The following is a 15,308-nucleotide window of genomic DNA, read 5'->3' as shown; positions in this document are numbered from 1 at the left end:
GCATTTTTTTTTTTTTTGTTCTCATGTTTTTCATTCATTGTGTTTTTCCTTTTGTTTCAGCCGCTTCTGTTCTTTATGTCAGCTAGGATGCTAGTTAGCATCCAGCTAGCTGCAGCAGAGACTCTAGCTGCACGAGTGGATTAGCTGGAGAAGCTAACGATTAGCAGCTGTTAGCCAGTGTCGCTGCTCGGAGCGGACATGTTGCTTTTCACAGGTCTTTGTAGCCTTAACGTGCATATCTTTGTCCAGCCAACACAATTTTTTTTGTTAATTCTATATCAGATTAGAAATATTTCTTCCAAGTCTTTAACTTGTGCGGGTCCTGATACAGTATAGCTGATAAAATTATAATAAACTAGAGTGCATCTGAAAAATGCAAGGCAGAGTTATTGCCGTTTTGATCCACATTCAGGATGTCGTAATGGGATCTGACTTTAGCACTGACATGACATTGACATATGCCTACACAATCACAGAATATCCCCTGCACAGTTACAAATAACACAATCCTGCAAATAATAAGCATTTTCAAGGCTTTAAATCCCAGATGAGGAAGCAAGCTCTTAGCGCTTTTCCACAAAGGCAAGGAGTTAATCAGGCTAGTTCTGCTAGCTTCCTGGTACTAGCTGTAAAAAAGAACTTTTCAGGCTCAGAGTCAGTACCACTTACAGAATGGACCCTCGCACAACACACTTGTTCACCAGTTCAAGTAATCCACATAATATGCAAAAACCAAATTCCACCTGTAAACTATTCCTTTCTTCCCATGTGCTTCAAATCGCTTGCCAAAATTGCTCCGAGAGGAAGTGATGTCATTTAAATGAAGATTCCAGGTGAAATTCTAATTCTGAGCTTTTGAGAAAGCAAAATATAATGCAATACTAAAATACCCCCGGCCCTATAGGCATCATCTTCTTTATAATTTGCAGTTGTTTAATTTGTAACACGGTGCAAACTATATGTATATATACACTAAACAAAAATATAAATGCAACACTTTTGTTTTTGCTCCATTTTTCATGAGCTGAACTCAAAGATCTAATAACATTTTATATATACTCAAAAAACCTATTTCTCTCAAATATTGTTCACTAATCTCTCTAAATTTGTTAGTGAGCACTTCTTTGCCGAGATAATCCATCACACCTCACAGGTGTGGCAGATCAAGATGCTGATTAGACAGCATGATTATTGCACAGGTGTGTCTTAGGCTGGCCACAACAAAAGGCCACTCTGAAATGTTCAGTTTTATCACAGCACAATGCCACAGATGTTGCAAGTTTTGAGGGAGCGTGCAGTTGGCATGCTGACTGCAGGAATGTCCACCAGAACTGTTGCCTGTGAACTGAAAGTTCATTTCTCTGCCACAAGCCGTCTCCAACATTTTCATAATTGTTTATTCATTATGAATAATTGGCTCACTTGCCAATTCACTTCACCAAAGCTATCCACTTAAAAGGCCAGATGATAGGTTGAATTAAAAAGCAGAACTTTGAGCTTTTCATATTATAAACCAAAACAAATTGTGACATTGAGTCCAAGTCATTATAAAGGAATGCTTAGTAAATCGGTCAATTAAATAAACACTGCAAATTATTCTCATGAATCACTAGACTGTACAGTAAATCTGTAAAGTCAAAAGTATGTTGCCGAATACTGTGCTAAGCATAATATACATGTGCTAAAAGATAACAGATGCTGTTAGGATTTTGTAAAAACCTTTGAATCTTGCCTCTCAGTCGAACTGTGGACAAAGTGAAACTGGCCTGTCAGAAACCTGAGCTGCAATGACATGCTGCCAACTCGAAACAAGATACTCTTGAGAGGCATTGGAGGACTGGTGTACCTCATCCTCCTACCTTCTTCTCTTAATTCCTCCAGCCTGCATCCTTGTCCTCTGCCAGAGTTCAAATGTCAACAGTTCTTTTATTCAAGCACTCGGATATCTGTCTTGTTTCCTTCCCTGGTCAAATGAAACAGAAGAAGTAACTGAAAGACCAGGCGGTAGACATGTTTGCAGCTTGTTTTCTCCATATCAATTTGATGTATTTATGGGATAACTCTGCTTAATCTAAATGCTAATTTGTAGAATTTCACATGGCATGAATGTGTCCCTAAAGCTGTTGATAAAAATTACATTAAAGCATTTTGCTGTCCTCAGGGAATTTAATCTCAACAGATCTTGTCCTTTTATAGTACTGAGTTTTGCAACAGGCTTCACACGCACACTGTACTTTGACGGTTCTGACCTGCTCCACTTTACATAATCCTGCCGTGTTTGCATGGTATGTCAGGTGGTTCTCATAGATGCCAGGATTATTCTGCCCACAGTGGAAAAACAGTGGAAGGACTGTGGAATGATTTGCATGCTACCAGCAGAATACCCTTTCCAGCCAGACTAGACTAATATTTCACATAGTGTGTGTGTGTATGTATGTATGTATGTATGGAGAGAGAGAGAGAGAGAGAGAGAGAATACACAAAGAGCCATGGTTTAGTTTTCGTTAAGGACACTTAGATTTTACCAAATAAAATGGAACACGCATTTTTGTGCTGACACAGTTGTCACCTGGAGTTGACAAAAATTTGTTCGCTCGGTACAGAGGTTGCAGGAACAGACAAACATTTTGCAACTGTGGCCGTGAGTGGAAATTTTCTTTCATTCTCTGACCACCATTGGAGAGGATCATCAAACATAGGAATTTGCTTTTCTTTCCTATAAGGTGCCGGTTCTGTTGCAACCTTCTCTGAGAGACACAAATTTCCCTTCTCTGAATGCTCATTGATGGCAAAAAGTTCTTCCACTGCTGTTCTTTTCCTGGGTGGTGACATCTTTGATCCTTGGGCCTGAGACCCATGTTTATTTTTCAGGAACCTCCACTTCAGCAACTGGTACATGGGCGCACTAGAAAAGCAAAAAGTATTCCAGTCATATTAGACTTCTGGAATTGTAAGTTTTGATGATGATGAAGATTTGATGATGGGTAGGTATCTCAGAATTAGGTGCTGGTGTTGATTGAACCGCTGGCTCATTCATCTGGATCACCTTTGCCCTCAGTGCCTCGTATGCTTCCTCTCGACAGCTGGCTTTATATAGGACATACTCTTGAAACGTGGATCAAGGCAAGTGAAAACTACAAGGAAATTCTATATACGTGTAGCTTCATATGAATGAATGAATTTATTTATCCGGCACACAGATGAGCAACAACAAAGGTAATAACAAAACATAAAAGGAACAATGTACAAAGAACCCATGTGGCCGAAAGGGTGAAGGCAGAAGCAAGGCATATACGCACCCTCGCCTTATACCATTAAAAAAAAAAAAATATATATATATATATATATATATATATATATATATATATGCTAATAACAACTACACAAAAAAAGAAAGTGCATAAGCTATTTAACTTAATCACAGAAATTTAAAAACATGACCAAACAAGTAAGAGTGAACAATGACAAAAATGGTAAACCTAATCCTTCAATTTATAATGGGTAAATATGTTCTTTTGTAAAGTCTTTCAAAACGGAAACACAATGACTGTTAACAGTAGGACGTATCTTGAATTTCTCAAATGATAATGTTCCTCTGAAACTAGCTGGAATCCCTCATTTTAAACAGATCCTGGACATGTAGAGGCAAAAGCTTATTTTTGACTTTATAACATAATCTGTATTGTAGTATAATCAACCAAGTCCCAGAATTTTAAAATTTGCAGACAAGCAAATAACGGACTTGTTGGCTCTCGATATGGTTTATTACTGATAATTCTTATAGGTTTAGCTTATACCTTAGTTAGTATTCATGGTCTTATCCGTTATTGTCAATTTAAAATGTTCAATTTTTAAATAATTTCAGAACAAGATTCACTGATTCAAGGATGTTTATCAGATTAGGAAATTAATTTATTTTGTAAGAATGTTCTAATTTTACCTCTATTTATTTATCTATCTTCTTTTTCTTCTTTCAGCTGCTCCCATTAGGGGTCGTGTCAGCAGATCAGTCATTTCCATCTCACTGTCCTGTCTATCTTCCTCTGTCACAACAACCACCTGCATGTCCTCCTTTGCCACATTGATAAACCTAGTCTTTGGCTTCCTTCTTCTCCTCTTGCCTGGTGGCTCCATCCTTAATATCCTTCTCCCTGTATACCCCAAGTCCCTCCTCAGCACGTCCACACCATCTCAATCTCACCTCTCTGATTTTCTCTCCATACCGATCCATCTGAGCTATCTCTCTGATATGTTCATTCCGAATCCTGTCCTTCCTCATCACTCCCAAAGAAAATCACAACATCTTCAGCTTTGCCTCCTGTCTTTTTGTTAGTGCCATGCTTCTAAGCCGTACAGTGTAGCTGGTCTCACTACTGTCTGGCAGACTTTCCTCTTCACTCTTGCAGATATTCTTCAGTCACAGATCACTCCTGCCATATTTCTCCATCCACTCCACCCTGCCGGCACTCTCTTTTTCACCTTTCTACCACACTCTCCATTACTTTGGACAGTTGACCCCAAGTTTTTAAACTCATCTACTTTCACCACTTCTACTCCTTGTAACTACACTATTCCACTGGGCTTCCTCTCATTCACACACATGTACTCTGTCTTGCTCCTACTAACTTTCATTCCAGAGCCTGTCTCCACATTTCCAGGCTAGACTCAACCTCCCCTCTACTCTCACTACAAATCACATTGTCATCCACAACCATCATAGTCCATGGAGTCTCCTGTCTGATCTCATCCGACAGCCTATCCATCACTATTGTGAACAAGTAAGGACTCAGAGCTGATAGTTGGTGTAATCCCACCTCCACCTTGAATTAATTGGTCATTCCTACTGCACATCTCACCACTCTCACACTGTCCTTGTACATGTCCTGCACTACCCTCACATACTTCTGCCACTTCAGACTTCCTCATACAATACCACAACTCTTCTCTTGGCACCCTGCCATGCCATAAGCTTTCTCTAAATCCACAAACACTCAATGTAACTCCTTCTGGTCTTCTCTATACTTCTCCATCAGTGTTGTCAGAGCAAACATTGCATCTGTAGTGTTCTTTCTCAGCATGAAACCATATTGCTGCTCACAGATCTTCACCTGTTTTCTGAGCCTAGTTTCTACTATTCTTTCCATAACTTCATGCTGTGGCAGATCAACTATATGCCTCTGTACTTACTGCAGCTCTGCACATCACTCTTGTTCTTAAAAATAGGAACCAACACACTTTGCATCGCATGCCAACGTCTTTCTCCTTATGCTTTCCTGGACATCTTTGTTCTACCACTAAGTATCCTGGTCTTCCTTCCGCTGTCCTAGTGTGTGTGTGAGTTGATGAACTGATGAACTCATCCCACCTGCTCAAAGTGATGTTAATCATTGAAATCACTTGCTGGAGTCAGTGGCTGCAAGAAAACCTGCACCCTCTTTGCCCTTTCTGGAATACTTTGGACACCACTGTTCTAGCTGTCTCTCTCTCCACATCTGCAGTTCTTTTCCAGTTGTCCAAAATTGCTCACCTGCTCACTGAATTTCACACAACAGTCTTCCTCCTTCAGCTTTCACCATCTGATCCTTTGTTGAGCTCTCACTTTCTTCTTCTTCACCTCTAAAGTCATCCTACAAATCACCATGCTATGCTGTCTAGCTACATTCTCTCCTTCCACCACCTTGCAGATTCCAGTTTCTTTTAGCTTGCATCTCTCAGGGCCCTGTCACACCTTGATGATTTTGCCAACGTATGCTGACGTATAGAAAAAAATTGTTGAATATGTTGAATACGTTATGCAGCTGTCACACCATGATGATTTAGCCATTTTATGCTGACAGCCCCATTTCCACCAAACAGTTTGGGTTGGTCCAACATGGTATGGTCCGGGTCGGAACAGTTAAGTCTGGCTTGGTTTACATTTCCACTGCTAGAAAAACCCTTTTGTTTGGCAGGCGGAGCACATAAATATTGGCAAGCACATCATCGAGCATGCATATTTATGCTCCATATGGAGGCCAAACAGAGTAAATTTAACATTTAAAAAAAAAATAAAAATTTCATCACATGCAGAATGCAGATGAATCGACTGATGCCTGTGGTAAACATGAATGAATGAGGCGCTGTCAACTTTTAAAATAATTAAATTTTCTTGTAGTAGCACAAAGCACCAGTGTTCTCTGGTTCTGGCTGAGAAAATACGCTGGGAGCAGACACACACAGAGGGGCTTCTTCAAAAAAGCTGTGTTTCTTCAGTCACAGCAAGGAACTAAAGTATTTTCAGATATTGTTTTCTAAACTTTCAGACAACCGATAGATTGCCTTGTCCAGGTAGGGAATGAGGTCTTGCCCCAAGTGAAGGAGTTAAAGTACCACGGGGCCTTGTTCACTGGTGAGGGGACAACGGTGTGTGAGATTGGCCGGAGAATCAACTCAGCAACAGGGATGGTATTACATTCGCTTTACTGTAATCTTGTGACATAAAGGGAGCTGAGCCAAAAGGCAAAGCTCTCGATCTACCAGTCAATCTTCGTTCCTACTCTCAACTGTGGTCATGTGGGTTTGGTCATGACGATAAGGCAAGATATTATTTGTGTGAAGCGCCTTGAACCAGCTTTTGTGGTGATTTGGCACTGTATAAACAAAATGAATTGAAATGGACCAAAAGAACTAGATCGCAGGTCCAAGAAGCCAAAATGGGTTTCCTCAGGAGGGTGGCTGGTGTCTCCTTTAGAGATAGGGTGAAAAGCTCAGTCATTCGTAAGGAGCTTGGAGGAGAGCTGCTGCTCCTTCTCCTTGAAAGGAGTCAACTGTGGTGCTTCGGGCATGTGGTAAGGATCCCTCCTGCACACCTCTCTGAAGAGGTGTTCTTGCCACGTCCAGCTGGGAGGAGGAGACACCGGGGAAGATTCGGGACTAGGTGGAGAGAGTATATCTCCACACTGGCCTAGGAATGCGTTGGGATCCCCCAGTCAGTGGTGGTTAATGTGGCCTGGGAAAGGGAAAGTTAGGGACCCCTGCTGGAGCTGTTGCCCGCGCGACCCAAACCCGGATAAGCCTTTGATTGTTGGGCTATTGCCTGAACAACAATTTCAAGGGAGCTCCTTCAGTTTCAAGAAAATGTAGTATTTCAAGCACTTCATGAAGTAATCAATTCACACGTCATAGGATGTTGTTGGGAGTCAGAATTTGTTTAGTAGGTGTGAGAGTCTGACGTCTGATGCCTTCTTTTAAAAGCTCAAACTACTGACAGCAGCGGGAGTTTTTAATATTTTTCATGTTTGCTGTCAGCTGACCACCAGTAAGACAAACTATCTATCTATCTATCTATCTGTATATATATATATATATATATATATATATATATATATATATGTATATATATATATATATACACGAGGGCTGTCAATAAAGTATAGGTCCTTTTTATTTTTTTCAAAAACTATATGGATTTCATTCATATGTTTTTATGTCAGACATGCTTGAACCCTCGTGCGCATGTGTGAGTTTTTCCACGCCTGTCGGTGACGTCATTCGCCTGTGAGCACTCCTTGTGGGAGGAGTCGTCCAGCCCCTCGTTGGAATTCCTTTGTCTGAGAAATTGCTGAGAGACTGGCGCTTTGTTTGATCAAAATTTTTTCTAAACCTGTGAGACACATCGAAGTGGACACTGTTCAAAAAATTAAGCTGGTTTTCGGTGAAAGGTTTAACAGCTGATGAGAGATTTTGAGGTGATACTGTCGCTTTAAGGACTTCCCACGGTGCAAGACGCCGCGCAGCGCTCTCAGACGCCGTCGTCAGCCTGTTTCAAGCTGAAAACCTCCACATTTCAGGCTCTATTGATCCAGGATGTCGTGAGAGAACAGAGAAGTTTCAGAAGAAGTCGGTTTCAGCATTTTATCCGGATATTCCACTGTTAAAGGAGATTTTTTTTAATGAAAGACGTGCGGACGGATTGCAGCGTCGGCTCGCAGCCGCTGCGACGCTCCGCCACAGGAAAAACACCTCCGTTGGAAGCCTTAAGGACAAGTTGGAACATGTCCAGCTGTTAAACAATTTCTCATATACTCACTCCACTGAAAGCCATCAAAAGCAGCCTGGATTTTACAAATGGTTATCAACACGGAGGTGTTTTTCCTGTGCCGCTGCACCGCGCCGGCTGCATTCCCGACGCGCGGACCCGTCCGCACGTCTTTCATTAAAAAAAATCTCCTTTAACAGTGGAATATCCGGATAAAATGCTGAAACCGACTTCTTCTGAAACTTCTCTGTTCTCTCACGACGTCCTGGATCAATAGAGCCTGAAATGTGGAGGTTTTCAGCTTGAAACAGGCTGACGACGGCACCTGAGAGCGCTGCGCGATGTCTCGCACCGTGGGAAGTCCTTAAAGCGACAGTATCACCTCAAAATCTCTCATCAGCTGTTAAAATTTTCACCAAAAACCAGCTTAAATTTTTCGAACCGTGTCCACTTCGATGTGTCTCACAGGTTTAGAAAAAATTTTGATCAAACAAAGCGTCAGTCTCTCAGCAACTTCTCAGACAAAGGAATTCCGACGAGGGGCTGGAGGACTCCTCCCACAAGGAGTGCTCAAAGGCGAATGACGTCTCTGACAGGCGTGGAAAAACTCACACATGCGCACGAGGGTTCAAGCATGTCTGACGTAAAAACATATGAATGAAATCCATATAGTTTCTGAAAAAAATAAAAAGGACCTATACTTTATTGACAGACCTCGTATATTATGAGCAGTTTAGTGTGCTGTCAAATCACTGTAAAAATGAGTTGTTCCACAGAAGATTGTGTGAGAGAATACCAGAATTGAAGCATGGCAGAAGCACTGAAATGATTGACATCAAAATTAATAGATATTTGGTGGTATTTTTCATTGGCGTATTAACAAAATATTTCTGGTCTGACAGGGGTTTTCATTGGCCTAGCCTGCCAGGCCTATAATACTCTTGGGGAAACACTATAAACTCTATAGTGTAGATTGGTTGATTTAAAAAAAAGAAAGAAAGAAAGAAATATGAGTTGCAGCCCCGATCTAATTACACAAAATAAAAATTATTTTGTGTTATTATTATCTTTTTGCAAAGTTCCTCAGGAAGAACAGCAGAAATCATTACAGATGCATGTTTTTCCACTTTGACTGTTTTGCCTGAGAAAACAAAGGATGGCATGTTTGCTTGTATGATTTACATCTCGCCACAGGCAAAGGAAAACTGATTTTTAAATCATTCAAGCAAGTAGATCAAACATATTCTGTGTCAACATCTACACACAGCACTCCAAGGACATGTTTGTCTTTATTGTTGCTGTTCTGTAGTTGTATTTTTTTTTTTATGGAGAAACTGAAAAAAGTTGGTGTCATATGTTAAATTTCTAATGGTCTTCTGTTGTGGAAAAAAATACATTTTTAATTACATTTTTAACATACATTTTTTTGAATTTTTAATAATTTATCTAACCCCTATGCTGGTTAATGGTAAATTGCACCACAAGTGAGTCCAGACCCACAAACATTTTGCTGTGTAAACACAGCTCTGGGCAGCCTGTCTGTTTTGTGTTGTATTTGGACTTAGTTTTGTTGGCTCATGGTGGAGGGTTGCTCCTGTAGTACTTACATCATGACACACTTTTCTCTTGCACCTTACTCAGTTGAGCAAACATGTTGCCAGGCAACATTTTGTATGAACTCTAACAACAATCAACAAATCTCAACTGCTTGTAAAAGGAAAATTGATTCCTGTGAAGCTTTGACATGTACAGACAGGAATGTGCTTTTCACATTTGCATTGATTTTATTATTCACGCGTGTTCGTGTGATGCTGTGAAACAAACCAGTCTGTCAGGTATTATTGTGGTTTGGGCTTCATGACACACCTGCCGACCTTTTCACAGCACGTATTGAGAATTGTGCGTGGGCGTTGGGGGTAGGTTCTGCAAGGTGACTGCAGAAGAGGGCTTAGGTGTCAGACGTTCACTCCTGCTTGGTTAGTGTGACCATTTTGGTTACATTTTAACTCCTAGGCCAGTGTCCTTCAGTGACATGTGGAAGACGTCTTATATCAGTTTGTACTTGTAACAGTCTGTTAGTGTCAGTGTTCATTTATGTTCAGTTTTAAAGACTGATATGAGCAGAGCGTTCTGTCTCCATGCTGTGTTTACTTTGTTTCAAGTTCACGTAAATCACTGGGCTCCAGACTAGAGGATCCTTGGTTAATTTCCCTTTTAGGAAAATCACAGAAGTTCCTTGGGCAAATACTGTAATCTCCAAGGTGCTCCTGGTGAGCAGTTAAGCTCTTTGCATGACATTGTGTGTGTGTGTGTGTGTGTGTGTGTGTGTGTGTGTGTGTGTGTGTGTGTGTGTGTGTGTGTGTGTGTGTGTGTGTGAGAGAGAGAGAGAGAGACTGAATCATCATTGTAAAGCTCTTTGGGCAGCTATTTCTGATTTAAAAAAAAAAAAAAAAAAAAAAACTCTTGAAATGCAGTCCTTTTATTTTGTCCATGTTTGTGTACATTTTCTGAAAGCTTACAGATACAGAGGAAATGGACCAGTACCAAAATAAAATGACAAAAAAGGGACACAATGAAGATGATTTAAGAATGGTTCAAAATTTTCGGAAGTGTGTGTGTGTGTGTGTGTGTGTGTGTACATACATACAGGTGTGCTGAAAAGAACCCTGGCAGAATTTGTTTTGTTTGTTTGGTTCATTTTTCAGAGAACATGAATGATAACACAAAAATGTTTTTTTTCACTCATGGCTAGTGGTTGTGTGAAGCCATTTATTGTCAAACAACTGCGTCTACTCTTTTAAATCATACTGACAATGGAAACTAACCAAATGACCCTGATCAGAAGTTTAATTATGCTGGTACCTTATAACATCTACACAAATTGACACAAATGGGTTTGAATGGCTACAAAAGGTAATTATCTTCACCTGTGATCAGTTTGCTTATCAGTGTGTGTATAAAAGGTCAGTGAGTTTTCTGAGCTGCTGACAGACCCTTGCATCATTCATCCATTGCTGCAATGAAGTTTCTGGTTTTTCAGTCATAGGGAAAGCAAAAGCATTGTCAGAAAAGGTAATTGAACTGTATAAAACAGGAAAGGGATATAAAAACATATCCAAGGGACTGAGAATGCTAATCAACAGTGTCCACGCTGTAATTAAGAAGTGGAAAATGAGGGATTCTGTTGGAACCAAACCACAGTCAGGTAGACCAACAAAAATTTCAGCAAAAACTGCCAGGAAAATTGTTTGGGATGCAAAGAAAAACCCACGAATGACTTCAGCTGAAATACAGCCATAGAAATAGAAATGCAACCATTGGCATGTTTGATTTTGACAGAAACCTTTGTGCCAGTGGAGGGCCCTGAAGTGTATGTGTTGCTTAACATATGTGCCAGTGTGAAGGACGTATGGAAGTATGTGGGCAGTGACGATTTCTTCATATGAAAAACACGGCTACATTAACTTGCGCAAATAGCATATAAATATAATCATAAATGCCATATAAATCAGTTTCACACTATTTCTATTTGTACCACTTGTAATTGACCGTCAAGCACACTACCTGTCCCCAATACACTGCTGTCACTGAATTTCTCCCCGACCCTCTGATCCTCCCCACACCTTTGCTCTCGTCCTACTTTTCTCTGTTGTGTCAGAGCATTGCTCATGCTATCTGTGGTCTTTTATCTGTTGAACTGTTTGAACCATGCTGAGTGAAATAGCTGGTCTCGCCATAATGCAAGGTGGGGCAGCAAAGGTGCGTTAAAAACTGTGGGGAAGGGCACTTCCTTTCTCCCAGTACTGACGAATATACACCTAACAGCCATACATCAGACTGGTTGACAAATGAAGGGTTGTCAGGGATTTGTGCAGTTATTGTGCAACAGCCACAAAAGCCGAAGTTGTTTTGGATGTCTTGGTGGCTTCCCTCACTGGTTTCTGTCTTATAGTCTCTCACAATTTGAGAGTTGTGTACTGTAGACATTTACCACATTGTGCCATTCTGTTTCTTAATGATGGATATTATAAAATGTAATCTTTTTATTTTTTATCTACTATGTATATGAAAGCTTTTTGTTGTTCAATAACTCTAGGCATTTATTCAATATTCTGATTTTACAAAATTGATTAATTTGTATTTATTTCTGAACATATTTTAAATTCTGTTCTAACTAAGGGTGCCAGTAATTCTGACCAGGAGTATGTGTGGTTTCCATTCCATGCCACACTCAACCTTCATACTTTGCTAATGGGAATAAAAATAAATATAGGGAGCATAACTAACTATAAGAAATAACCACATAATACATAGAATTGTTGTCTGATGTAATCCTAAATTGATTGCTCTTAAGAGCAACTTGCAGAGACAGAACATGATAATATGTGGCTGCCTGCCATCTGGCCTCTTTTTGATTAGCTGAACGGTAAGTGGGGCTGTTTTTCTGGTCTTGGCATCTGTATTTATTTTCATTCCGAAGATGGATTGAAATCCATTTGTGACAAAATCTGTAGCTGTGACATTTAGTGGCTGTATTTACTGCAGCTTCACGCGGTCATGTCATGTGACATTCATTTATTTCTCCGTGTGTAGTTGCACATTGTGCTACTGTTGTACACAGCATATGAACAAAAAAGATCTTCCATAACATGGAAACGACCACATTTAAGTCGAAACAGTGCCATTCCACAACAAATAACCCAGAGAGTCCCAGGGTATCCTTTCAGAATCCTCAGGGGTGGATGGAGGAATTTAATGGTCCTCCAGAAAGAAGCTCAGAAATGATAGTTTTTGTTTTTGTTTTTTGTTTTTTTTGTCACACCATCTTCAGCGGTATACAAATACATAGTGTTAAAAAAAAAAAGTTAAAATTGTGGTGAACTGCCATGTGGTTAAACAAGGAGATGAAAGTAGGTCATTTGAAAGAAATATAAAATTATGTGCAGTTCACAAAATACGTATTCTGACATTAATAATGTTATTGTACACACATGACAAAATATGTATTAATTTCATGGTGGGGGGGTGATTTTTAGTGCTTAAAGGAGATTTTGTTTTGAGTGTTTGGCCATGAGTCAGTCTTGTAGGAGAAAAAATACAAAAGGTTCACTTGAGTTGAGTTTTTTGTTTGTTTGTTTGTCTGTTTGTTTTTGTTTTGTTTTTTTGCAGGAAAAAATGGCACTCGTCACAATGTTCCAGAGCTGTACATGATGCTGTATTAAAAGTAGCTGTGACAGTTTGGACCCAAAGACTTGTTAAACAAAATGTGTTAAATAAAATCTGAAAGGGCTGTAATTTGAAAACATGGCCCTGCGATAAACTGGCCTCCTGTCCAGGATGTACAACACCTCTTGTCCTGTGACTGCTGGGATAGGCTTCAGCTCCCCGTTACCCAATTGTAATTTGGGTTTTCAATAAAGGTTTGGTCTGGGACCATCTGTGAGATATATATATATATATTGTAATTTGGGTTTTCAATAAAGGCTTGGTCTGGGACCATCTGTGAGATATATATATAAAGGTAACCTGGGACATTTTTCTCAAACTGTGTGATTTGATGCGGAATGACCCCAGTGTGTCTTCATTGTCATTAATGGATATTCATGCAAAGTTTCTATCTTCCTTTATGTCTGGCAGGTGCTGTCTTGATGGAAATCTCAGAAGTCCACAGGAAGGTCCATCTTGAGCTGGAGGAAAATGTGAGCTCAAAATGATTACTAATGATTTGTTTGCTTGTGTTTAAATGACGTTTTGGTAAGAAACCTCTGTCGGTGCAAAACAACTGTGTCTGTATGTCCAGAGAAGGGCTTTATAAACTATGCAGTGAAATTTCTTTATATTTTGTGTGATGTTGGCACTAAATCCTTTGTCGTTTGTCCATCAGATCAAAATATGGATCAGATATTTTTTTTTCCAATTGCACAGGCATAAGACTAACTTTTCAGTTTTTTTATGTTTTGTTTTGTTTTAGGTTTTTTCTGTCTTACTCTTTAGAAATTGTCCTTACTTCACATTCTCCATATACAGGCACTATTTCTTGTAGTTTCACAATCAGGCAGAAAATGAAACAGGTGAAGTGTTAAGGTGTAACAGCACATGTTTGTTTCTGAGCTGAGAGAGCAGGCAGGTCTCGGCATGCTCTGGAAAAACATCAGCTGGTACTCTAAGTTTAGGCTGTCCCACAGTACAGGTGACTGAGAGCTTGTTGATGCTGGGATACTGGCACCATTTTTTTTTATCATACTCTTAATGGTCTACCACACCACACAAGTGTGAGAGATGAGGTGTTACGTAGCACCATTGCATGATCATAGATCTGACCTAACCTGACCTCACCTTAATAGTCAATTTTAGCATTCTTCTTGTGACAGCCACAAGAACTTGAAAGTCAAAAAAACTCTTGAAAAAATGGAATAATAGTAATAGTTTATTAATGACAGGCTTAACTGATAGGGCTAGTCTGTGAGTGTTTCTAGGTATATCACATAGTTTACAGGTGCCGTTGTATAAAGAAACAGAGTTACATGACCACTTCCAATTTGTTTTGTACTTTCTCATGATGCCACCAGAGGTATATGCTCTTGTGATCACCTTGGTGTCTCTGTTACTATGTATGTATACGTACTTTAACCAAATATCTTAAGAGCATTTACTCCAACTTTGATCATACTTGTTGTGTAGCTTGGGTCCTATGGATTTGAAGGAAAAGGTTATTTTATTTTGATTCAAATTGCTCCATATTCAATATAAGAGGTCAAGGTCTAATTTGATATAAAAGGATTCAGTTATTTTATTGTTAGCTTGCCTCCCAGCAAGTAGGTTTGGAGTTCAAAGCCACCATGTCATTTCGCCATGTACAGTAACATCAAGAAAGTCTTCCAAGCATGTTCCAATCTGACTCCCGATAAAATTGTAGAACCAAAAAGAAATTAGTTCTGCATCTTAAATTGTTAAATGAACTTGATGCATAAGGAAAACAAACAAAAAAATAAAGATTAGATTTGAGAAGTTATGAGATACTCCATCACATTGTAGCTACCAACATCTGTCAGGGTATTGACGTTTTTAAATGTAGTCGAGTTGATGAGGGACAACGTTAATTGAACTGAGGATAAATAACAGGTGGGAGGAGCTGGAAGAAAGCCTGTTGCTCACTGAATGCATGTGTATGACGAGATGTTTGTGGTCATCTGTTTATAGTCTATTAACGGGGTCGTCCAGGGCATTGTTTTGTCCCACGTGGGCACAGGTGCTGCATGACGACGCAGCCGTGGCGATGTGAGCACTTCAA

General features: G+C 39.8%; 1 protein-coding gene across 3 annotated transcripts in view; it reads left to right on the top strand.

Moving 5' to 3' along the window:
• Positions 1-15,308, top strand: part of baiap2l1b (BAR/IMD domain containing adaptor protein 2 like 1b) — a 104,923-nt gene that overhangs the window by 26,677 nt on the left and 62,938 nt on the right. For all 3 annotated transcript variants that reach the window (XM_034189589.1, XM_034189588.1, XM_034189590.1), the window contains exon 4: positions 13,655-13,716. In XM_034189589.1, coding sequence (XP_034045480.1) covers positions 13,655-13,716 — 62 coding nt within the window. The remainder of the gene's footprint in view (positions 1-13,654; positions 13,717-15,308) is intronic.

This window comes from Thalassophryne amazonica, chromosome 16, assembly GCF_902500255.1.
Source record: "Thalassophryne amazonica chromosome 16, fThaAma1.1, whole genome shotgun sequence".
NCBI lineage: Eukaryota > Metazoa > Chordata > Actinopteri > Batrachoidiformes > Batrachoididae > Thalassophryne > Thalassophryne amazonica.
This window is presented reverse-complemented; position numbering and strand designations above follow the sequence as displayed.